Genomic DNA, 27,458 nt, shown 5'->3' on the forward strand with positions numbered 1-27,458 from the left:
ACGTACACACAAACGCACACGTTCAAGTGAAAGAAAAGAAAAGATAGCATTTACTTTTATGTAAATTAACACTAACCGACTAAGTGTTCCTTTTATGTACCGAGAAAAAAAACAGTGCCCTTTTCTCATTTTGGTATTCAGAAAAGTGATTACAATACAGGGCAGTCCCATTTTCATACAGTACTGGCATGTCTCACCAAACACCACTGATAAATAAGTAAGTGATGGTTGTGATGCCATGTGAGCCCAAAATTGCGCGCGCGCACACACACACACACGCACGTACGCACGCACACACACACACACACACACATGTAAATGCTTGTGCACAGACACTCACTATACAGAAAAGGTTGACATAACAATATTTATTTAGGAACACAAAAAATGATAAGTTAATTATCAGGTAGTCCACAAATATTGTGGGAATGGCATCATACAGTCATATGAGGGGGAAACATACATGAAAAAACATTTAAGGAACAGGTCTTCCAAAAACACTTAATTTGAACCAAATAGAGCATGGAAAGTGATGAACCGAAATATTTTAGTCATAAAAAATTGCTATTTGCTCCTCATTATAATATCCATAAACTTTGTAGATCCTTGCCATCTTTTTTCTCTTAAAAAAGACCATCAACTATTCAAAATAGCTCTTACCGTAACTCTTTCTTCCTGTATCAAATTAAAAATACAATCCAGTGAGGAGAAACTTAAAAAAAAGGGGGAGGGGGCAGACCGTGCATTTACATATTGCTGTAGATATGGGTCATCCCTGCACTGTCCCCCAGTAGTATGATGGACCAAAGACTGGTCAAAGCCATGTACTTAAATGCCGTAAAAACCCTTTAAAACTACAGTATCTGAGGGTATACATATATATCTGAAAGTAGTTTGTAGTGTCTTCACGTAAGGTAGTAGCTGGTTTCCAAAAACTCTCCTCGGTGAAGTAGTTCGTCTCTCTGATCGACCTAGATGTGAGTGCCTTTGGTAGGATAACAAAATGCCCTGTCCGACAGAGGCCTGTCATGGCTTATTACAGTACTCCGACAGGAGATCATGCACCTTTGTGGTCGAACTGGTTTCACAGTTTCACACAGAGACCCACATTTTGCATCTGCCTTTAAAGTGATATTTTCACAACATTGAATATACAGTTAGGGCTACCAATGCAGACCAATACAAGTAGAATGCCATTGTGATGAAACATGAAAGGTCTATGTTCTAGATCTGTTGCTAATGCTGCACTTCATGTACTATAGTATGTCTGCTATTTATTCTCATTGAACAGTCAGTAATATTTGACATATCTAGCCTGTTTTACTTTTTCTTTTATCCCTATTCCCTTTCTTGAAAACTGCAAATGATGGGAGCTTGAACGAAGGACTTCCATTCCATCCACTTTGTCCACACCTGTAAACCTCTGATGTGACAAATTTGAAGGTGCATTTTATCTCCCCATTTGCTTGCATTGAACCAGCTACAAACTTGCATAATTATAACACATTTCCAACAGGCTATGATATTAGTACATTCAATATAATAAGTCCGTTACTGTTCGTTATGTCTGTGCTTGCCTGTCTGTTATTTCAGACAGGAAATCGTTTGACCTCATTTAAATAAAATTGCCACTTTTTATTAGCCGCGTGCCAGCTCCATTTCATTTAACACTGCGGAGGTACAACCCAAACACCTCTAAATCACACCCTACGTATATATTCAACATTGATTGCATGTTGCTTGCACAAAGAAATAATTTCACCCACTGATTTACACCTGTAAACCTGTGATGTGACAATAAACTGATTTAGAACGTTGTGAAAGTGTCACTTTAAAGCAGGAGGATGTGGTTATATTTTAGTGCGGCAAAAACATTTTGCCGGAGGAAGAGGCAATTAAAATGCTTTTTGTGTTTTCACTTCTCGGCCGTGGTGGTGTGTTACTCATAAACACTCCCCCAAACAGGCCTCTATGGAGCCGATGCTGTCGGGCACAGACTTAGCATGACCCCGGCTGTGTAGAGAAACAATTAACTACTGCCCTTTGAGTTGCCTTTAGGATCCAGACCACACCTCTTCGTGCTCAGAAACATGTCTTGATTTCATGTATGCTTTTGCTACAAAAAGATGTTACACGTTTATCAACACATCATGCAAAGTGGCAAGTCTGCTTAACAAAGAGTCAGAGATGGAGTAGTCGTTGTTGGTTTTATCTCTAGCTCTGTTGTTTCATTGTGTGTGTGTGTGTGTGTGTGTGTGTGTGTGTGCGTGTGTTTTGCTTTAGCTGCGTTTTGATTCGCTCTTTTCCAAAAGGATCAATCTGAACTAGACCCACCCACCTTCAAAGCCCTCACCTAATCTTAAAACCTCCTTTCAAAAATAAAAAATAAATCAAAAAGACAATACAATTAACGTTATAAACTATATAATATCAAACTTTTTTTTTCTTATAATACCCAAATCTGCACAACCCAATGCAGTGGATAGCTGTAGTCAGCTGAGTTCAGGGTTGAAAATGATCAGCATCAGCCATACCGCTGAAATAAAAAGCCGTTGTAGAGAGGATCAGTTATCGTGAACATGATCTACCATAGTGGCAGCAGCTGATGCTGCCCTTTGGAAAAGAAGAAAACCTTTTTAAAAACATGTCCTGTGTCGTCAGCAGCGGCGGCAAAGGTTGGTTTAAGAATCCCTGATTGGCTGAAAGAAGTCAGGTGACCACCAGGTGAGGTACGAAAAGTTTCCGCCTTGACGATGGGGGTGAAAAATATGGAACCTCTCTCATAATGCACCAAAAACTGTCTCTGGACACAGAACTCCAGTGGCAGAGAAAGAAACACACATATGAAGAAAATGAATGAAAATTAAAGAAAAGAAAAAAAAGATTGCTGCCTTTAAAACGTTCTTGCTTTGGAGAAGAAGGAAAAAAAAAACCCTCACGTAGTAGTATCCTTGGGTGTGAAGATTTGTCTTTTGTTTTTTAGTTCCATAACATTAATCTATGCATTTACTGAGAATAAAAACTAACAAAGATTTCAGTTGCTCTCTTATTACTATGTGTATGTGCGGGTGTGCGTTTCATGATTTATCATTCTTTATATTCTTTTTTTTGTATCGTTTTCTGTCTTTTTTTTGTTAAGATGTTTGCATTGGTTTTCCTTCTCTTCTGAAGTGTCCACATTGGTTTTTCTTGGTTTGCGTTTTGCCCTCACCTCTCTCCTTCCCATCCATCCGTCCGCCCATCCGTCCATCCGTCTAACCACATGTCCTCCGCTTTTAGAATAGGGAACAGAGTCCCAATCTCCACCCGTATGCACTCCGTCGCAGCTCCCCCCACCCCCATCACCCGAACCCCTCCTACCCACTACCTCCCTCCCTCTCCCTCCCTCTGAGGAGGCGGGGGGTGAGGGGTAGGTAGGTCAGTCCCGTTCGGACTCCCCTCATCTCTCCGCCTCCATCGCCACGCTGCTGGCCTTCTGCTCGGCGCCCGCGTGGGCGTTGACGCTCATGCCCATGGGCGTGGCGGGCCACACTGGGGGGCAGGGGGGCTGCTGCACCTGAGTCCAAAGTCCCTGTTGGAGGTGGTTCTGGGGCTGGGGTTGCTGGTACTGCTGATGTGGGAGCCCCCAGCAGCCCATGCCCAGCTGTGGGGGTGGAGGGGGCGAGGCCGCCATGGAGGCCGCCATGGGGCTGCCGGCCGCGGTGCTGTTGAAGCTCTCAGAGGCTTTGAGGCGGGAGAACATGGTCAGAGCGTCGGGGAAGTTGGGTGGCGTCGCCGGCGTGTTGGCTGGGGTGCACATCTGACGAGGGGGGGGGGGGGGGGGGAAGAGAATAATTAGCGTTGGTCCAAGGAACAGACTCAAGTCTAGAATAAATGAGCTACAGTTCCCAGACAATTCAATATTCCAAATATGTATAACAAAATGTTTTCCCTAAATGATGTACAGTATACAGTGATATTTGTTTTAATTTACGTGCATAGCAAACCTCCCTTATAGGACAAATATTACAATATTAAAATCCACCCCCACAATTTTGTTTGCACAACTTTGTGCGGAGTTCGGGTGACCAAGTCATAGACCGTGACCTATGCGGAGTATGCGGAAGTGCCGTTTACGCCTGTGCTTTGTGGCAGTAATAAGTCACTGACTTTACCTTTGTGTTTTCAACCCAGCTTTGTGGGTCTTCGGCTACAACAACACAACCTGAACAGCACGGAGTCAGTGGCCAAAGACAAATCGTTGTCTGCCTTCCTTAAAAATGTACAGTTTGTGTGTGCGTGTCTCAATCTGATAGCACTACCACATAGACGCGTGGCGACCGTGCTCTCTAGATGTGAGCGTGTCTAAGGCGCACAAGCATCTCTAGTAGGACAACAATAACATTACGTTTCTGAACTGAACCAAATCAAGTTGATAGTGTGTCCCACCCAGAGGACTCCCTAGGCTGACATTACAGTCTTCTCCTCTGACCACTTGTTTAACCCTCACTTCCTGCTTCATGTCTAGCGAGGTCTTGCGATGTACTACTACTTTCACTTGCCCACCATGCAGCCACCCACATGGATGTGACACACACACTAAAACACACACAGTAGAGATGAATGCCGCACGTATATGAGAGTATATACTGTACACAGTACATATACACCCATGCTTGCATAAGTTCTTGCACCTACAAACACACTCAGTAGGCCTACCAACCTTGGCAACGGCATAATGTGTTTTTCCCCAGAATATGTTCAATGTGTCCTGTATGTTCTCACCCCTTTCTGAACTTCCATTGTGCAAGCAATGCTCATTCCACTGCCAACTGTTCCTTCAGTGGGGCGTGCGTGCGTGTGTGCATGCGTATGTGTGCGTGCACACACACACACACACACACACACACACACGCTAAAAACAACTCGGAAAATAAAAACACTGCCATTTTGCAGGTGAGCCGGTATCTGAATAACATGTTTGGCTATTTAAAAATAGTGTGTGCACAGCACCATCATCAACACAATTCCTGCTCCAATGGCCACCTTTCCCTTCTAGAGAACATTCTATTTATGACCAGGAACACAACAAAGTTCCATACTTTATAGGCACCCACACCACACCGCCTCCTGACCTCTCTGAGGAAAGCAATGGGTGGAACAATGACATGCCAGAGTGCCTCTTTTCTAAAAATAAGAACCAAGGTCCAGAGGTTAAACTTGGACTACACACCTAGCTTAACAATGCAAATGAAAATCACAGCGATCGAGCGTGCTCGAGCACAGACTGGGATGCTATGATTTCAGCTGCATTATGGCGAACGAACTGATGACTGAGAGTGGAAGAACTTTATTCAATCATGCATGGGCACATGACGAAGGGACACGTGGTCCCCATTTCACAGTGCGTCCGTGGGGAGCCTGCATTACACGCGTCGTGTCATCTTATCCAAACCCTTAACTTCAGTAGTAGATATGACAACCACATTTCTTTATGACAAAACAATAAAGTGTTGGGATGTCAGAACAGGCCAGCTTGTGGAGTTCTGTCAGGCATGCCCAAATATGGAGTGCAGAGACTTGGTGCATATATATTATATATATATATATATATATATATGAGATGATGATATTCATTCTAGCTGCCTGCCCCCTTCATATACAAACCCATTGTAACTTCAAACTCCATTTTACCAATGTTAGATTAATCGAAAAGCACCCAACCTTTTTTTCTGGTGACTGATACTGTCCTCCTAATATGTGAGGCAGCCGTGTCTTTTTTTATTACATTTTTCATTTATTAAAAAAAGAAAGAAAACATGGTCATCCGCAAGCTGAGAAAGCCTGGAAAGAAATGATTTAAAAAAGGCACCTCACGTATTAGGAGGGCAGTATCACCAGAAAAATGGTCGGGTGTTTTCAGTGAATCTGACCTTATCACACGTGTGTAATTATTAGCCAATAGCCATAATTGACAATAATTTAGGGAGGGACCAATAATCTTTTCAATAAACTTTCTTGCACGTTCTTGTGTCGTTCTTTGTATAGACATTCGGGACTGGCTTCAAAATACAGAAAAAAATAAAAAGCAGCCAAAAAGGCACCGTTCTGCAACTATGTACAAGTAATCATCAGTCACAAATTGTCCTTTGTGATTAATCAGGCGTTCCTGCCCTGTAGGCAGTCTTCATAACAGAACACCATTCTTCTCTTGAGACAGACGTGCATGCACACGCGTGTATGACAGAAGTGCATATACAGTAGACTAGAACCATGCACTTATTACACGTCTGTGTGCATGTAACTAGATCACCTTGCCCCCTAAGAATGCTGTGATCTGCAGGTCAAACCCAAGGCCCTGTGTACTGGCTCCATGTGATCTGGCGCGGGCCGGGGGCCACAGAGTGGTGTCGCGGTGGCACATGGCGGTTGGGTGGTTGTTGTTATGAAAGGAGAGCATGTCCGCGGTGCCCTCTGGGCAGGAAGCGCTGGCTCATGTCTCCCAGGCTGCTTCCTGTGGTAAAGAGACACCCTGGAGCTCTGTGGGTAGAGAGAGCGAGCGACCTCTAATAAAACAACAACCACCTCTCCTTCCTGCTCTTTGGCAGGGCGGGAGGACGGGGTGTCGGGGCTGTCGCCATTATAATGTCAGTTGACGATTCATTGTCCTACAAATAACTGCGATTAACAATTGAATTGGGCTTCTTTTGGCATTGGAAATTGGAACATTTGCAACAATTACATTTCTGTTTGTCTTTTAGACTTAAGTAAAAGTAATACAAAGGTGTACAGGGCAGATATGAAATAAATGAAATATACCAAGAAATTACTGACCTTTGTATTCATTTTATATTTAAAAAAAGAAAAATGGCGACAAGCTTACAAGTCACGTAGTGGTGCACTGTAAACTTGTAGATCTGCATTTTATGTATGAACATTTTTCAAGATAGACACGATTATGACAAAATGATTGCAATATATATCTCAAATTATTGCGATTAGACAATTATGTAATAAGTTTGACAATCATACGGGGTTGTTATCCGTTACGACCAGTGGTGATGAGACGTACTCTAGTTCCATCATGTCTTCATCTTAGCTCGCTCTCACAATGTCGATTTTCTATTTTAACATAATACAATGTGTCAGTGTGAAATTCCAAACACACAAATCACAATTATTTGTATGATTTGATCGTCAACTAAAATGTCATGATGGAAAAGAGAAGAGCCATCTGAGCACTCTGAAAATGATGGAGGAGAGGCGAGAGGGCGTGAAATCAAGGTACTTTATTATACAAAAGGTTAAAACGCCAACATGTTGCCGTCTATGGTGTTCTGAAGCACCTAGAAGCACCAGCCTACCTTTCAAAACTCAACTATTATCGCCTTTGAGCACCTGTTCATCTCTCTTTGGCTGTTTAAAATGTCATGATCTTGACAACCCCTAGGCACGCTTGCCGTTCTAATGGTTGTAATTCATGTAACCAGACCACCTTGCCCACTAACCGAGTGGTCATTAGACTCCCTTCTGCTCAGTCACTGCAGCTCACCCTGTGAGCGGAAATCCTAAAGCAGGACAACTAATCAGGTAATAATGCAACGTTAGAAGACGTCCTCGTCGTAGACTAGAGGACCCAGTGCTCAGATACTGGAAGACATGATAGAAGAGCTACCGTCTTAATCCATTCTGACCGGGCACCCATTTTGGTGTCGGCATCATGTTATGCTTTAGCTATTGAAAAATAGCAGATCTACAAGCTCATATCGCGCCACCGAGTGGCGCGATACGAGCTTATAGATCTGCTATTTTTTGAAAAATCGAAGAACGACTGACATTTTTAGAATCTGATCTCAGGTCAGAATGGGTTAATCAGACCAGTGTGTGTCCGGCGGAAACCTCGTGTGAATCTGATCTCAGGTCAGAATGGGTTAAGAGTAGAGAACTTCCCCTCTGACTTGCTAATCCACTAAACTCAGTTTACACCGTCAGCGTACATACTCTACATTTGCTGGGCAACCTACATTTCTAAAAATAGACAATATTGTGCTGCATTAAAATAGACTTTGAAACCTGCCATTAGCTTCAAGTTACAAGGGTGCAACAGCGGATGCACAGAGCCTGGAATCTTCAATCTTCAAATCACATCTGAAGGCTATAATCAAAGGCTGGTACCATCATCCACACAACTAATACAGGCAGGATGCCAACGCACTGCTTAGGCTGTATTATGTACACACATCCTGCCCAAACAAGACCAGTAACCAGTGTGAACACTGAAAAAGACCAAAAGATTCTTGTTGCTACAGCAGGGTATTGTTGTGAGTATGCAGAATAACTGCATATAACTGCATACCTATTTGGTGCAGTATAACTACAGTATTGCTATTGCTGCTAATACTGTATGAAATACCAAAGTCTCAAAAGGTCATTCACATTGTGCTTTCGAGGACATGTGGTGATGCAGATCGCAGAATGAAACGCACAGCCAGCCTGCCTCACACACCAGTAATGTGTATGTGTGTGTCTGTCTGCACAAGGGACCTTGGACAGTGTCAGAGACTCAGACAGACAGTATCGACCGACAGGGAAAAGGATCTCTCAGCCTGTCTGTCTGCCGGTCAATCTGTCTGTCAGCCTCTCATTCTCTCTGCTTGGTCGGATAAAAAGGTGGGTGACAGATAGACAGGTAGTCTGTGTGTCACCCAGTTTACCTTTTTTTTTTTTTTTTTTTAAGATATTTTTTTGCGGCTTACGCCTTTTATTGGTTTTTTTTGAAGGAAAACAGACAGTAGGCTGACAGGAAACGGGAGAGAGATGGGGGGAAGACATGCAGTAAAGGCTGTGTCGGGCTCGGGAGTCGAACCCGCGGCACACTGCGACTGGATTACCAGTCGGGTGCCCAGACGGTTACGCCACCGCCTGGGCCTCCCAGTTTAACCTTTTATCCGCTTTAACTGTCTGTCTACTTCTGTCCATCTCTCTGTCGTTACTCTCACTCTAGCAGATTCAGGTTTTCTTCCAAAAGTGCATTCTAATGGGCTCCATATCCAAAATAGGGATGCCAGGGTCAAAGTAAGCAGACAAAGCAATGCGTTGTGTAACTTGTGTGGGGTTAACACATTGTACACTTCATTGAAGGGGACTGAAACTCCAGCTCTGGGGCTAAACAGTGAACACTGAGGTACCCAGTTAACGTCCGCTTCCTGTTTTCTCCAGCTGATACTGTAGAATCTACAGTATATAGATGTAATGCTGGCGCTGCTGGGTGCAATCGAGTTATTCATTTACCAACCCTACTGTTTTTGTAATGACAATTGAAGTTTTAGCCGCATTCTATGTATGAGATTTTGTAAATAAAGTGTAAACTTGAAATATCTTTTGCAGCGATAAATCAACCCTCTAATTTCACTGTGTTATCAGATTAACCATCACTGCTCTTAACCCATTCTGACCGGGCACCCATTTTGGTGTCAGCATCATGTTATGCTTTAGCTATTTAAAAATAGCAGATCAACAAGCTCATATCGCGCCACCGAGTGGCGCGATACGAGCTTGTAGGTCTGCTATTTTTTGAAAAATCGAAGAACGACTGACATTTTTAGAATCTGATCTCAGGTCAGAATGGGTTCATCAGACCAGTGTGTGTCCGGCGGAAACCTCGTATGAATCTGATCTCAGGTCAGAATGGGTTAAAGAAATGACATGCTGTAGTACTGTGGACACATGATTGCAGAACACGCCCAATGTCGCCCATGCATAAGTACTGTATACACACAAACACATGGACTGACCGAGAGGAAGACAAGCAATTTTTGAAGATGATGTGATTCATACACATTTTACTGATGCAACGATGAAGTGTTGCCATGGGGACGGCTGTTATGAGGAAGGAGTGCAGATGGAGATGATGGGTTGGCGATGAGAGATACGTAGGAGACTGCTTGTCCGTCTCCCTCTCTATTTCAAGGCCAAGTCATTCTCCCTCCTTAACTAACTTTCTTTTCTCTAAAAATGTTGATGAGACAGGAAGTGAGAGAGAGAGGAGAGACACGTGAGATGGGACCCGGGTCGTATTCGAACCCGGGTCCTGGTGCACACCAGGTGCATTATGTTCTGTGCAAAACACCCTTAACTTTCTTTTCTCACTTCGCCTACCAGCCCCTCTCGGCATCATTCTCTCACACGTTCTCAAGTCTTCCCTTTCCCTACATCTGTCTCACTCTCTTATGTCAGTCTTTAGCTCTTCTCTTTCTCTTTGTCTCAGTCTCATGGAACATAAAGGCATTCTTCCTGTTCTACTTCTAAACAGCCCCAAAACAGTAATACCCTCTTCTAAACAACCCAAAAAGCCCCAAAACACCCGTCTGGGGAAACTCCTGGAACGTAAGGGCATTTTGCAAATTGCAAGAGCTGTTTTGGGAATAGGGTTTGGAGTTGGAACAACTTTAGGGTAAGAGGGGGTTACGGTTAGGGCTATGAGGAATGAATGTAGTCACTGGAAACAAAATGGAAGGACCTCCACTATAAACTAATCTCTCTATGTTTGTTTGTATGGTGGTCGAGTGTGTCCGAAGAGAATGTCATGCTTTTATCTCCAGTATAACCAACAGGAATTCATCAGAGAGTGAGTGAGTGAGTGAGTGAGTGAGTGAGTGAGTGAGTGAGTTTGAAAAGAGAAGTTTGCTTCTAGGCCTCTTCGTATGAGTTTCACTGAGGGCTCTGGTTACCTCCGGTAACCCCAACTGCCCGCCTCGATTTTAGCCTTACATCAGCACTGGACACAAACCGCACGCTCACATTCTTAGCCCTCCGTTCCTCTCTCTGTCTTGTATTCTCTTTCACGGACAGCGTGGTCCGATTAAAAAAAAGGTTTCCCTGCTTGCCCTATTTCACTCCGTTATCTCTCGTTCCCCTTAGTCTTTCTCCGATTTGCTCTCTGCCCGTCTGTTTAACTCTTGTTTCGGTCTCCTTCAGTCTTTCTCTCAGTCTTGCGTCCGTCCACTTTGTTCTCGGTTAACTTGGCATCTCCCTTCAACTCCTCACTGTGTAAACTAAAAGGATAAAACACACTGACTGGAAATGACGCACATGAAAACAGCCGCCCACATTTTTGTCTACCGGTATCTATGTACATACCCCACAGCAGCGGCATGCGCCAGAGCACGTTGACGTCTCACAGCCCAGTTCCTTTACACCACCGTTTCTTTCCAGGCATCACGTCGTGGTGATAAATGATTTTCTTTTATGCATTTGGGTACCCGTGGGCATGGCAACCCTTCTTCTGCCCCCGTAGCAGATTCCCAACCTGCAGACTAGTCCTAACCTGTCAATGAACAGTTGGTTGAAATAGAGAAATATCCAGAGTTGCAGCATACAATCAGGTCATAAAGACCTTCCCAAAAAGAGAAGGCCTGCTGACTGAGCCATATCTCTGGAGATTGGCTATTCAGTTTCCTGGAATAGCCTACTCTGACACAACAACTGTCGCAAATGCATGCGTGTTCTCAATGGCCATGTCCCTGCAGCAATACCAAAAACATGCTCACATGGTAATTTGCTATAGCTATAGTAGTTATTGTCCTTAGGGTGAATAATTGCTATAGCTATAGTAGTTATTGTCCTTAGGGTGAATAATTGCTATAGCTATAGTAGTTATTGTCCTTAGGGTGAATGGCGCTTCACTGTTGCCGTCATCTTCTGGTTGGTACCCATCCTGTCGGCACACGCAGAGCTGCAGGGTTAACGAGACACGGTGAGGAATGCTGGGGAAACACTCAGGCCAACGTTGCATCCTCTCCCCTGCATTCCACTCCCCAAATTGCCAACTGTGCTTATGTGGCTCGTTATCAGGCTAGGGATGCAAGGAGGAGGTGTTGTGGGTGTAACTCAATGAAAATACATGCGATAGGAGGAGGTGCCCACTTATCCACTTAACGCCTCTATATTTTAGTATAGGAAACTTTACTGGGGTCGCCTCTGTACTTGGTCTACTCTTTGCTTCTCTCTACACCAAAACGTTTTAACAATAAGAGCTGATCTACAAACTCAGAACACATTGTGTAGAGCTTGTAGCTCGGTTATACTCTCAGCTAATTTCCCCCCCACAAAATAGAGATGCTAGGGTCCAAGAGGTTAATGTCGAATTGTCATTACACCCTACACTCCTTCCAATAAGCACCGATTAATTTCTTGACCTCTTCTGTGAGGGTCGGCTTACCACCCTTAATACACACGTGTGTACGTACACACACACACACACACACACACACACACACACACACACACACACACACACACACACACACACACACACACTAGGGCATTAACCAAACGTGATTTTTGATAGTCGACTCGACTACCATCAAAATCGATTTATAGTCGATTAGTCGGCGGTAAAATATGATATTTATTCCATCCAATCAATGAATCAAGCATTAAAACATCGCGTTCTGAAACAGCCAGCGAGTGAAGCAAAACAGAGCCGGTGAATGCACTCAATGCAGGCCGTGTGGAATAGTACTAAGAGAGTGGCGACACCTATGGGCTATAGTTCCAAACATTGGAACTATATCCCATTGAGATAGAATGAGCACTTCCGCATTCCATTGTTACAGTGGGAGTCAACGCGAGTGTCGCCACTCTTACTAGATTACGCTGAATGCCGCTCTGATTGGCCGAAATTAACTCAGCTGTTTCAAGTCAAAGTTGCAAGTCCACAATGACTCACGGATGGACGCGTTGTGAGCTTGTAGATCTGCTATTTTTGATGCGCACCGTTCTACGGAGCAGCATAGCATGTTACGTTGTTCACAATGTTTGGAGAGACTGGAGCGGGGAGGAGGAGGAGGAGGAATTAACCATGCGATGTTTTTCATACAACCCTAAATGTTCAACAACAAGTTACAACCACAGTTCCTTTGGTTTTTAGAAGGAGCTACAAGCTAGGGGGAGGTTTGCTAGCTAGCAGGCTGCCAGGCTATGAATCAGATGATCAACTACTTAACTCCATCGCGAGTCTTTTGCGACTATTAGAACTATGATCCTGCGGCATAGCTGTTTGTTTTTAATAATGCCACACGCGGCACGCCTGGACTTTTGTTGGATAAGCATGAAGAAACATGAAATCACGGCAAGAGCTACTGTAGTTTGACTGTCACCAAACTGGATAATATTGGGCAGAGCGAGGAGGAACTCCTGCTATACTTTACTGTACCGGACGACGACACGTCTCCAATCTAACTTGTGGAAACAAACTACAGTAATAAACTCGCCAATAGTAAAAGTATTTACACACTGCAGTTGTCCCCATTGATCTTATGAGCCTATGAGGCATATCGCATATGCTTTTCCCAAAGAAAATCTGTCTTGAATGCTGCTAGTGCCACCGCCGCCCACCGCACCTACACGTGAGGGTGACGGCAAAACCCACGTACAGTAGGCTTGTATATGATATGAAAACAATCAGCCAAGAATGGATTAGTACTGAAGTTGGCGAACTACCAACAAAACAACCGAGCTCACAGCTGCATGACTGCATGTCTGCTGTAGAAAAGCAAAAAAAAAAAAAGAAAATCATAAAAAATATTAAAAATAATATTAGCGAATAATCGGATGTCAATTAACAGTGTCGACTAGTGTTTTGCTAGTCGACTAGTCGACTATTCGATTATTATGTTAATGCCCTAACACACACACACACACACACACACACCTAATAATCCGAAGAAACATCCAATGAGCAGATGGAAGCTCTGTTGTTCTCAGCTGACTGTTGGCTTGCTGCATGTCAAGCTTTTATCTAATCTAGAGAATGATTAGTACTTCACACTTCCTGTGTGTTGGGCAAATGCTGGCAATTCTGTTAAGACTGAATTTTGCTTTGGGGGATAAATCATTTTTTTTATCTGTGTCAAAACACAAAACGGCTTTAAACATTTTGGGAGCAGTTCCAAAGGTACTGCATTGAGGTAAATGAGTAGATAAAGAGACAGAGAGGAAGAATCAGGATGAACTATAAAGAGCCACAGACAAAGAGACAGAACTACAGTACAGTATGCAGAGAGCGAGTGAAGCACAGGTAGAGAGAGCTAGAGAGCCAGCTGCAGGGATACCAGAGTCTTCGTCAAGAACAAAAAGTGCTGAAACGAAGGGGGGAAAAAAGAGATGAAGAAAGAAAGATGGAGTGAGAATGAGGGCACAGGGAGAGGGAGAGGAGTGCATGAACACTAACTGGACAGCCTGTTAAATCTTTAAACAGGGTCTGCTCCATTGCGTTTCTATGTGCTGTGCACGTGTGGGTGTGTCTGTGTGTGTGTGTGTGTGTGTGCGCGCACACGTGCATGTGTGTACTAGCCTAGCAGTTTTAGCTGTGCTTCTTTGTTCTGGTGCTGCAGCTCTGCATGCGGATCGTGACTATCCCTCTCACCTTTCAGACAGGTTCGCACTGCAGCATTAGAGATAAACAATGCTAATCCCCCCATTAATCTGCACGCCATCACTGTCACAACTGTTAATGGTATTGGTCTTGGTGCTTTTCATTGCCTCCCCTGCATCTTCTATCAATACCATGACTACCATCAACTGTCAAAACTGTTCCTGTGTGTGGGGAGGATGGGGATAATGTTTAGGCCTGTCACAAAGTTGCATAACGATATTATACTATATATCTGATTGACTTTTATACCCCTGAAAAATTGTATAAAAGTCCAGGTCGGGTAAATTGCAGATTAAGTCATTTGGCGTGAAAATAGGCCGAATACCGATTGGTGGCCGATCAATCAGAGCACCTAGGCTCTAATTGAAAGATTCTACCGGTTGAGTGGCTGAGTAGTTGAATGTCTGATTGAGCAGTGGTAATGCAGGTACATCCCAGAAGCATGATGTATAATAATAATAATAATAATAATAATAAGCATTGGGAAAGCCCTAGCAGCGTTTGAATAAGGCACATACACCCAACTGCCCCACAGTGTCCAGAAATAGAAGACTAGTTGTTCTGTGCAGTTCCATGATGATACAAAGCAATGGAACTGTTCCCAGTGCAAGGCAGGAGAGCTGTTGTGAAAGAGCACCCATGCTCTTTCACTAATTCCCCAAGATATGCTGCTATGACAACTGAATTTCCCTATTCCCCATTTAAACAACATCAAAAACAAAATAATCTCCCTGCGTAGCTCTACCCAGCTGCTGCATGAGTCCTGGTGTGTGTGTGTGTGTGTGTTTGTGTGTGTGTGTGTGTGTGTGTGTGTTTATGTTGTATAGCTCACATGCACATGGTAGGGGTCAATGTTCTCTTGATTTTCCAGTTGAATGTTGATCATTAAACAGACTGTGTGTGTGTGTGTGTGTGTGTGTGTGTGTGTGTGTGTGTGTGTGTGTGTGTGTGTGTGTGTGTTGACACTTTATGAAGACCGTATTTGTGTGAGTGCAGAGAGAAAGTGAAAGGAGAGAAGACGGCAGAACGTTAAAGCAGTGGAGCCAGTTGGGCGTGTCTGTGTGTGTGTATGTGTGTGTGTGTGTGTGTGTGTGTGTGTGTGTGTGTGTAACACACACACACACACACACACTGTGTGTGTGTGTGTGTGTGTGTAACACACACACACACACACACACACTGTGTGTGTGTGTGTACAGTACACACACGCGAGTGTCACTCAAACAACAAGGTAGTGTTTGGAACTAAGGAAATAGAAATCAAGGCACTCTGCTGGCCAGCGCGGCCTAATTCAGTGTATCATACCCTGAAGAAGGCTGTGCTGGCCGCTACGTGTGGGTTATCACAGTTTTTTTTTACTTCTATTATGAACTAGCCACTTTAATGGCTTTTTAACTTTTTTCAACAGAAGAGTTCTTCATTAGTTGCAAGGTTTCCACCAAAGAGCACCTTCGCTACACTTTCTTTGACCCCAGACCCATTCCATTTTCTGAAGGTACTACTAGTGTTTGGTTTGGGCAACTGCACACGGCACAATGCTAAAAATAACAAACACAAACGGGTGTACTGTCACTCTGTCAGTAGGCCACACCCATCCAGAAAACACAGTTTGGCCTCACGGGTTTGGCCGTGACCCTGCAGCCATCAGAAACTCCCAGCTCTTGTACACACAGAAGAACACGCAATATGTATCTTACATCAAGTTGGGGCTGCTCCAATGAGAGAGGCTGATGGTTGGGCGATTTTATGATCACGATATTTTTGTACCAAATACCTTTGACAAATATTTGTTTTGTTTTAAAACAGCGATGTGTTGTGAGCTTGTAGATTGCCCATTTTCGTTTTACCATTTTTATTTCTACATATAAACGGGCCTTAAATGATTAAAACCACTTAAAGACAGCAATTATGCTAAATCATATTATGATATTCAATTTAATATCAGGATGTCGATATATTATGGAGATATTGGCGAGCTCCTCCAGACGTCACAACACAAACACAGTAACACACATTTGTCAAGAGTGCCTGTTCTCATTTCCTCAGCCCCAGGCATGCACTACGCGACGACTCTGGGAAACCGAATCCAACTGAACTGCTTATAAACACATCTGGTCCTCACAGAAAAACCCACAGATTTCCACTGACAGCGTGTTTTGCGCATGTTCTTACAGTATGCTTTACCATTTATGAGGTCCAGGTTTCGTAAGAAAATTGTACATTTAGTCAGTCCTCACTTCAACTGAGAGTATTTAGACACTCAACTGCGGGTTAAAAGTTGGGGATTATTGAAATAAAGCACCTAGTCTAAATGAATGGATGGTCCTTTGATGGTGTAGTAATAGAGCGTCGCAGTCCCTCCCCCTTTCAGAAAAACGAGTGGCCCAGGAAATGAAAACCCAATGCATTCTCCCATAGGCATTTCTTATTTAATTTATTTAAAGACCTTTTTAAGCGTCGAACGAAGCCAACTCTTGTCGTGACAAATCATGACAACACACACAATTTTTCAGGCCAAACAAAGAATTAGAAAGTAGAAAAAAACGGCAGGTTACAACACTTTTTTTGTTGTTTTTCTTCTTTGTAATTATTTGTTTGGCCCGAAAAATTGTGTGTGTTGTCATGATTTGTCACAACAAGAGTTGGCTTCGTACGGCGCTTAAAAAGGTCTTTAAATAAATTAAATAAGAAATGCCTATGGGAGAATGCATTGGGTTTTCATTTCCTGGGCCACTCGTTTTTCTGAAAGGGGGAGGGACTGCGACACTCTATATGAGTGTGCGTGCATGCGTGTGTGTGTGTGTGTAGTGTCGTGTAAGTGTCGTGTGTAACTGGAAGAGCTACACCAATAAATACATGGGACAGAGCATTCTGGAACACGCTGTAAGCACTATACAGACCTCACCTAACCTCTACAGATGTGGCTTACTGCTTGGCAGACTGGACACACACACAAACACTACTATTTGTTGTGTAAACACATACGCAAAAACCTGAGACCATGATGCAATTGAGAATTTCACATACAGTCCGAATCGCAGTACATAAATACATATAAATGAAAGTTCAGCTCATTCCAAATGTTAATAGGGCCGCTGTGTCATTTTGAGGAGTCGTCCACTGAGGGACAGGAGACCTCTTGTTCCTGATCTTACTGGAAAACAACGCATGCCTGTGCTGACTCAAAGTCATTATATCTCCCTGCTGGTCAAATACCTGGCATTGCCCTGGAATTAGCCTCTTCTATACTGTCAGCCTCTCTCTCTCTCTGTCTGTCTGTTTCTCTCTTCCTCCCCTTGGTCCACCGGCCTCTTGTCGATTGGCCCCTCTGCCTTGGCCGACCCTGCCTCTTGCCTAATGGCCCTCTGCTCTCCTGTTTTTTGTTTTTTTGTACTCAAAAGCTTTTCAGTACTCACTTTTCCTATCAGTTACCACTGTTCACATCTGCCTGCCTGTCCATCCCATCTGTCTGTCGCTGCGGTGCAATGGTGGAGGGATAGAGGTCGAGACAGCCAGGGAGGAATGAGAGCAGACATTCACCCGTGTTCTCATATGATTTATGGCACTAATTATACCTCTGCTCTTCTGCACACACATACAGTATGCATACTCAGAGGAACGCACAGACATGTACTGTACACACATAGACGACATAAACACACTTTTAGCTACATTACCTGTGTGTGCGTGTGTGTGTGTGTGTGTGTGTGTGTGTGTGTGTGGTGCACATGTTCTAGCTTTGTTAAAAAGTCTTGGCAGAGGTTTAGGACTTCCAACACTCTATTGTTTTTAAAAGCCACGCCCGGACTGCAAAACCACACACTCCTAGTTACCAGTAACAACTGTAGTCCTGCATCCCCACTCCACTGTTCACTCCCGTTCACCCCCCTGTTTGGGGTTATTCACGGTGCCGGGAAACGGACATACAACCTTGTGTGGGCTTTTATATGAATGCCCTGCAGCACTACCCAATACTGCCTCACTGACGTCACTTGATGCTGCAATCACCCCCCTTCCCCTCCCCCAATTGATTCATTCACTTCGGAATGACCGACTTACTGAATTAGTCTGCCCGATTGGATGACTGAATGGCACACTATGCCAGTCACAACCCACAGTTCCATGCCCGTCAATGGTGTAGTGGTTAAAATGCCCCCCCCCCCCCTCAGAGGCATATAATGTAACTATGTTGGTCTAGGATCAAATACCACCGCGTCTCCCTCACAGCTTTCTGGTCCAGTCTACTTTAAAAAATAAAAAAAGATAAACTACAGTGTCATGCAAACGTGACTCACTCTACTTGAAATAATAAAATACAAAAAGGAACAATAGATCAGTTTCTCAAACATTTTGATGTCAAGGACCCCCAAACTGGTATGTATTTGGCAGTGGACCAACATCTGAAACGATTTTGTGCCAGGGAACCCATAAAAAGATTATTTGCGTTGTTAAAAATGATGTGACGCATTGTGAGCTTGTACAAATTGAAATTCTTCCTCGTAAAACAGATTTTTATTCCATTATTAACTCATTTGGATGGGAACCTCCTGAAACCCCATCAAGGGTTACCCAGACCCCACTTTGAGAACCACTGCAATAGAGAACTAGAAAAAGTGCCCTTCTGGGCACAGGTCTCCACCAGGTTATCCACAGATCCGTGCAGTTAGAGGTAAAAACACTTTTCGGCCAGTTATAGCGCCACCTTGAGGCTGAGTTGAAATTGTTCATGTGGCATTTTGTCCTCGGCCTAGTGGGAATGTGGGTGCACAATTTCACGGAAATCACGCGATGTGTTCATGATTTGCAGCATTTTGTTTGAAACTGAGCACTCCTGTGAACTTTGGAAGCCAATCTTAACCAATCAGGATGGAGTGTGAGAAATATGAAAGACCGGTTTGGTTGAATGGCTCTAGAGAGACTGTGTACCAATTTGCGTGATGTTTGGACAAAATCTGTAGGTGTGCTGTGCAAAAACCTGTTTTGCACAAAGCGGCCTCCTAGTGGCGCTATAACAGGCCGTTCTGGAAAGTTTGGGGCAGAGGTTCATGGTTGGCATCCAGGGAGTGTGTGTGCAAAATTTGGCATCGACCGGGTTAACGGTGGCTGAGATTAGCTGGTCACGGACGGACGGACGGACGGACACACGGACACACGGACACACGGACGGACGGAGTGCAAAACATACTCTCCCCATGCCTTCGGCTGGTGGAGACAACAATAGGAAGAAGTGTGATATCCATCTATAAATGCACCACATCCGTCTGTCTGTACGTCTACGTTTCGTGTATACGGCAGTGATGCACGTAACTCGAGGACCGTTTCTCCCCACCGACTTCAAATTCGACACACTCATTCCACACCCCCACCGGGAGCGCAGTGCCGAGTGTCGCAGACCCTGCCATGCCCATGCTCCATATATGACATCACAACACTCCATATTTGGACATGCCTGACACAGAAGTGGGCATGCCTGACAAATAACTCCATATATGGGCATAGAGTTGGCCTGTTCTGACGTCACAACACTTCATATTTGGGCATGCCTGACACAGAACTCCATATATAGGAATAAAGGGACACAGAGAGACAGATGGTCCTCTGACACAGACACAGGTATTGCATAGGCGGGTGGGGCGTGGATCCCCAACTTCCATCGTTAGCGACCGGAGCTCTACAGCCGGCCACCAGTCTAGTATAATAGAATTGGGGGTAAGCAGTCAGCACTCAGCAGCAGTACTGCATAGACTCAGACAGAGCTGGTTGTAAATGACTGGTTTGAACCCTGCTTGTGACTTGTGTCGCATGGCCTCCCCCTCGCTCTTCTTCTCTCCCTCGTCCATTTCCCCTCTCTCTCTCTCTCTCTCTCTGCTGTAGGATCTCATAACAAAAGCAGAAACATCCTAAAAATAATGTCTTACAGTACATAATGTAGGCCATGCTGGGGATGTGTTCAGCGGCAGCAAAACGTTGAAACAGGACTTCTGAAGAGGGGTTACTGGATCTAGCTACTAAAGATGGTACTAATCAACACAACACACTTTCAGATCAATGTGATTACAAATGTGTACCCACAGACTTTGTACCGTTTTCCAGGTTACTTCCAGGGTTTAAATGTTTCAGGTGCTTTAATAGCTTGTTCACATGGTATGGTCTGTCAGTGATGTTTATTGGTTGTGGCCCATGGCCCACATACAGATATGTTAGTAATATGCACTTATCCATGTCCTTGCACAGACACATACACAAATCTCCTCTGCCCAAGGCTGAGACTGAAGTGTGTCTGTTATTATGCACAGACATACAGAGAGACACACATGCACACACACGTCTCCACCATCCAATGTTGAAATGTTAAATATATGCTGTTACTAAACGGATGACCACACGTACAGTAAAAGCTTAACCCTGAGAGACTGACTATCTATTTTTTAAAGTGCAGAGTTGACCGAGTATCTATTTTTTTTTAAACGCAGAGTTAAATTAGAATTGAGGACTCGGAGTCGCACTTACGCACGCGCACGCGCACGCGCACACACACACACACACACACACACACACACACACACACACACACACACACACACACACACACACACACACACACACACACACACACACACACACACACACACACACACACACACACACACACAGCCAAAAAGCGAAAGGTTATTTCCTGCTCCCTGCACAAACACACCCTCTCCCAGCACCTCATCCAGCATGCTGCTGTCCAGAAATCCACAGTGTTATCTGACTTAATGTTATGCTGCAGAGTGTGAATTACAAAGAGAGTCCTGTCACAACAGGGGGGGTCTTGCTCAAACACATGGACAGGACTGATCTGTTGACAGATGCATGTGTGGGGGGTATGGAGAAACCTGTGTGACCTTTTCTGTCTCTGTAATCGCTCTGCCAGGCTGCAACCCCACACACCGATATAACCATTAATGTGTCCTCTATTTCAGTGGTTTTCAACCAGTGGTCCGGGGACCACAGGTGGTCCTTGAAGGGGTTCCAGGTGGTCCCCAGCTAAATGATGGAGAGTTGGTAACCTCATAGATCTTTAACTCTTGAGAGTGTAAAATGAAACCAAATGTCCATTTGGTTTTATTATTTTACACTCCCAAGAGTTAAATTATCTACATCTGCATTAATTAATTCACACATTTTGGTCAACATTTTCCCGTTGTCTCTCCTATGCCTATGGTACCATAGGAGAACAAGTGCTAAAGCATGGAATTGTCCAACGATAACAAAAACTGTCAAATACCGAATAAATAAATCGGCCATATGTAAAGGGTTGAAAACTACTATATGCATTCACTGCCACAGCTGTTTTTTTTAATAAATTTATAATTATATATTATATTATATATTTCGGAAGACAGCTCCATCTTAATAAACTAAAGTTACATTATTTTGCACAATCAGCAGACACTCTTTATCTCGCTGAGCGTGATGCATTCACCCGAGTTATTGAGGGCAAATCATTTTGTGTGATAAATATTCACCAACGCTGCTACAACCTTATCCTAGGGGGAAACACTCATGGTCAGTTTATCACTGGGTCTTTTAAATAATGCTGTTTTTAATTAAATTTGCAGACCTAAAATTCTGGGCGGAGTACTAATAACCACAGACTAGAACACTGAGTTACTGTGTCTTGTCTTCCTGCATAGAAGACGCCCAGTTCACACCTTGGAAACAGAACAAGCAGTTACAGCATTGATGCGGAGAGAGAGAGAGAGAGAGAAGAGAGGAGAGAGGAGAGAGAGAAGAGAGGAGAGAGAGAGGAGAGAGGAGAGAGGAGAGAGGCGAGAGGCGAGAGGCGAGAGGAGAGAGGAGAGAGGAGAGAGGAGAGAGGAGAGAGAGAGAGAGAGAGAGAGAGAGAGAGAGAGAGAGAGAGAGAGAGAGAGAGAGAGAGGAGAGAGGAGAGAGGAGAGAGAGAGAGAGAGAGAGAAGACGAAAGTGGAGAGGATATTAAGTAGGTGAAGTGGGAAAGACGAGAGAGACATAAAAAGGGAGTAGTAATCAGGTAGAATGCTGCCCTTACACAAAAAGGGCCCATTTTGCCACCTCTTTCTTTTGAGCCCCTTTCACATACTGTCAGAATGCACTGCAGTATGGTTACGGTACGGTACCGTTTGTTTTAAGGCCAGAGGATAGGACTGGAGAGGAGAGGAGGTGTGGTTGGAGTATAATGTACATGTTGTCCTCTGTCCTAGCCAGATGACGGTGATGGTTGATTAACCCATTCTGACCTGAGATCAGATTCATACGAGGTTTCCGCCGGACACACACTGGTCTGATGAACCCATTCTGACCTGAGATCAGATTCTAAAAATGTCAGTCGTTCTTCGATTTTTCAAAAAATAGCAGACCTACAAGCTCGTATCGCGCCACTCGGTGGCGCGATATGAGCTTGTAGATCTGCTATTTTTAAATAGATAAAGCATAACATGATGCACCAAAATGGGTGCCCGGTCAGAGTGGGTTAAGACATCTGTCACACGCTCATACTGTCTCACTACTTTTCAATTTCTATCTGACCATTATTTTATTAATATTTATATAATAATAATAATTAATGATAATACCATACGTTTCTATTATTATATATAATTATCATTGTAACAATAAAGTGAGCTTTGTTGACCGTCTTCATAAATACATAGATATAGACATGTAGTAGTATGAAACATCACCACATGCTAGAGTCAGAGTGCGCCTCCCTGGCATGCATACATGAACACACACCAATATATTACAGACTCTAAAATGCATGTCTGTGCAAAGGCTACATTTTGTTTGGGCGGAATGGGCGCACCAGAGGCTCTGGGATTTAGAGAGCAAATATACAAATGGTGAGTGAGTGGGTGAGCTAGCCAGAGCATTTTAACTTCAAGTATTGCTGGGTATAAACATTTAACACGCCATGCAAAGACAGTTAATGAGTGTGTGAAAATATTATTTTTATAATTATTAAAAAGTATTTTGTGTGTTTTGCGCAGGCGTGCATTATGTGTGTTGTACTGTGTTGCAATGTGTGTCCTAAACTAAACAACAACTGAGTTGTAATTTACTAAAGAATACAGATCCGATACCAGTATCAATGTGGGAATGATACCGATACTGCTAACATTTAATCATAACAAGTTTAATAACTTATTAACAACAATATCAATCATATACTGTAATATGAGTTTGTTTTTAAACACACTGGTTTTGGTTCAGTACATAATATTTAATTCACCTGCACTTGCAAGTGTGCAAGTGCAGGTGAATTAAATGGTTAATGAACCAGACTATCGAACAAAATATCGACAGATAAAGCGACAGATTGATGGGGAGAAAGAGCAGAAAACATATGGGAAAGAAATGGGAAACAGTAGAGAGACAGAGATAGAGACAGAGATGGGATACAGGGATTTACAGACAGAAAGAGAAGAGATGGGATACAGGGATTTACAGACAGAAAGAGAAATGCCTAATGTATGCTTCATCGTATCACAGTGCTCTTTGCCTAAATAACGGAAATCAGTTCTTTTTGACGATACTGTCGTGTGACAAAGGATAAATTAGGCTTACGGGTGACAGCCACAGAGCAGTGGAGATCAAGAGAGTCAGAGTAAGAGAGTGTTAAGAGGGCAAGAGAGATAGAGAAAGCACACGAGAGAGAGAGAGAGAGAGAGAGAGAGAGAGAGAGAGAGAGTTACGAGAGCGAGAGCAAAGTGGATTAGGTCTGTATACCAGGCAGTGCCGTGGCCCTGATAAGCCAGCAAGGCTTTCGACATTGCTGGCCTACTACACTGTTGCTGAGTTGAGTCACACACACACACACACACGTGTATGCACACCAAACACAAATGCAATACATGCAAAGAGTCTAAGGTCATACTTGCAATGTGTGTCTGAGGCTGGGAGTGTACACACAGTTTTGTTTACAGAGTCAAAATTGCAAACATCTGAATTGTTTAATAAACCTGTCGTCTCACACACACACACACACACACACACACACACCCTACAGTATTGCTTGTGTACATAAAAGCTTAGCCATCATGTTTTTGACGCAGGATAGGTCATCTAATTGTACTTCATTCTGTATATTCAAGTAATTGCAGGTGAGACGCTTGCTTCCGGGGCTAAATCAGAGACTAAGCCTTTGTTTGCAGGGCAACGGGTGACAAAGGATGGTCTGTGCTATAGCTGCCCTGCGATAAGACAACAATAACATGCAATAATTTGCCAGAATATTTCTGTGTGCAGAATGACGTCAATGATGTACTAAATTCTGCAAGCAATGCAATAAATGTATGTACTCAGCGCATGTCACAATGAGATGAACAATCAAAACCCCTCTTTTGACTCTACCACCGTCTCCCTCTTTCTTCAATAACACATACCTAAAATGTCACGTTTGATGTCACACTTTGACAGCATGCACTGCACACACAGAAAAGGCTACCTGACAAAGACAAAATGATCAAGCATTTTGCCCAAATCCCTGACAATGACAACACAACGGTCCATTCCAGAAGTAAGCTGCTTCTAGATGCTACAACTCACACAGCTACATTACGTGCCAGTTTGCTGCCAATGCGGCATTAAAAACAATATTGTCCACGGTTTGTTTCAGCCACTGTTTGAATGTTGGTGTCAACCTCTACCCCATCCAAGGATTTATTGATCCCTGAGGGAGGAAATTGGTCATCTACTGTTAACAGCAGTAATGTTCCAGAAGAGGCAATGCTGCCATATTAATGGATTACAGCTGCTTGTATGGCTTGTTTCAAAAGGCAGCTGCCCCCTTTTCCTGGAAAGACTCTCTTTTTTGCTTCCCTAGAAAAAAGAAAACATTAAAAAGGGGCCCTTTCTTCCTTTTTAGTCCCACAATTGATCAAATGTATAAGTTTCCCCTCAACACTCAATTAAATCTAATTTTCAATATACTACACTTCTATTGCCAATAATAATAATAATAATAATAATAAGTGGGTCAATTCTGAGAATCCCCCCATTCTCCCGTGCTTCAGTCAGTGTGTGTGTGTGTGTGTGTGTGTGTGTGTGTGTGTGTGTGTGTGTGTGTGTGTGTGTGTCTCTCTCTCTCTCTCTCTCTCTCTCTAAACTACATGTCTGCCTGTGTGTTTATTTCTCGAAGCTCTCACTCACAACATGGCGGACATGTGCTTCTTTGTTATTGTTGCCACAACATCATTCTCGACCAGTGCGGGCTTGTCTTTACCGTTCCCTTCATAATGACAGCGGTCAGCTACAACAAAGCTGGCTCGTGATATGAATGGGTTCAAAACAGGTCAACAATAAATGAGGGTAACATACGTAATGATTTCATCCCATACAATACACTCACCATTTGATGATGTCCGTATGGGATATTTGTTTCTTGAAAAAAGGCACTGAGGGCGGTCTATAATAAACAAACAAAACAAACAAAGGTTACCAACATTTTAATCCAACACACGTGATACTGATAGTTGGCATAAATGGACCAACGATCAAGAGAGGCTAAACAGCGTGAACACCAACGTTGTTCATGTGTTTATAAACGTTATAAACGTCAAAAATATCTTATTTTCAGTTTGCAGACTAAACACTTTGTGGGCTGCTATATAATAGTCAATACAAAGCAAAGCAGCATCTTTATTGCATAACAGCATTTGCAGTCATGTGGCGGATTATACTACCGGCATTTAATCTGGAGTCAATTATAATTGGATACGGGGGTTTATTTTGTAAATTTCTCACTGTCAGCCTTAAGCCACCGCAAGGCACGCATCATCATTCAAATAAACGAGAACTAGACTTCATCATTTAAATACCTAGTCGGCTCATATACAACAAATAACACATTCTTTATTTAACGGGTAAAGTAAAAAGACTACTGGCTGGCAATGAATGACAGGGCGAGTTCCAGACATAAACATTAATCATTTATACTTCGTAGTGTTGCCGTGTTGCTTCGCTTGCCTGCCTGCACCCCCAACCAAAAAAAGAACAGATCTACAAGCTGACAACGCGTCCCCAGTGGGACGCGTTGTCAGCTTGTAGATCTGTTCTTTTTTTGGCAAGCGACACCCGGGTGCATCGTCCGTCCTCACCTCGAACTGCCAATGTGCCGCTTGCAGGAGCTGCTTCGCCTGGTCTGCGGCACAACCCGCCGTCAGGACGAACTGGTTGATCATCACTTGATGTTTAAGTTCATCCATGTTTTTGTCAGACCCAAGGCGTGTGTCTCCTCTCTAACCCGCGGCTGGCTAGTAGCGTGGCGTCCTCCTGCTAAAATCCCCGTCTTCTTTTCTCCGAGTTTTTTCCAATTCCTCCTCTCTCTCTCTCTCTCTCTCGGTTTTCTGTGTCTCAGTCGTCGTCCACCATTAGAGCCGGTTGAGCAAACACAAATATTTACTGTAGGAGCGGTAGTGGAAGGCGGCCCCCGTGTGTTTGACTGGCAGCAGGCTGCAGCCAATGAGGCGAGGGCGCCGCTGCCGGGACTTGGAGTTCTGCGGCCCGAGCGTCGTGGATCGCGGAATCTTTGGCAGCTCAAGTGCGAGACTGTTTAATGTGTATTGACGTCTTAAATGCGACGCACGTATCGCCCACGTGCATGCGCTCAAATATTGTTGTTAGTATACGCTTGGAATGGTCGGATAGGAGCCACATCTCCACTTTGAGGCGTCCGTGACACGGTTTGTTTTGGACTACACCTCCCATGGGCACTCGCTTTGTTTGTGGCGTTCTAGAAGGAAGAGTTTTGTGAATGACGGGTGCTCTCGTCCAATTCACATGCGCGCTGTGTCACTGTGTTGCCAAATATGGTAAACAAATCCAGTCCACCGTCGCCAATTACATCTCTCCATGTTAGAATTAGGGACAGACGATCACAGAGTGCATTGACAAGCCACATGGCTGCGCATTTCTCCTTCAATATATTCAATAGTACACTACACTACATGTCTAGTGTCTACTGTTGTCACTTGTCAGTCACATCCGTTTCGGGTGTCCGGTGACATTTACAATGTTATTA

General features: G+C 43.8%; 1 protein-coding gene across 1 annotated transcript; it reads right to left on the minus strand.

Moving 5' to 3' along the window:
• Positions 1–3,373: 3,373 nt before the first annotated feature.
• On the minus strand, positions 3,374–26,828 carry ubald1a (UBA-like domain containing 1a). Its single transcript, XM_083788081.1, has 3 exons — positions 26,536–26,828; positions 25,788–25,844; positions 3,374–3,799 (listed from the first exon to the last, which is right to left on the minus strand). Exons 1-3 carry the CDS (start codon positions 26,641–26,643, stop codon positions 3,440–3,442), a joined length of 525 nt encoding a protein of 174 aa, XP_083644207.1. The 5' UTR covers positions 26,644–26,828; the 3' UTR covers positions 3,374–3,439.
• Between the last annotated feature and the right edge of the window lie 630 nt (positions 26,829–27,458).

This window comes from Protomyctophum parallelum (assembly GCF_964188405.1).
Source record: "Protomyctophum parallelum genome assembly, chromosome: 17".
Classification (NCBI taxonomy): Eukaryota; Metazoa; Chordata; class Actinopteri; order Myctophiformes; family Myctophidae; genus Protomyctophum; species Protomyctophum parallelum.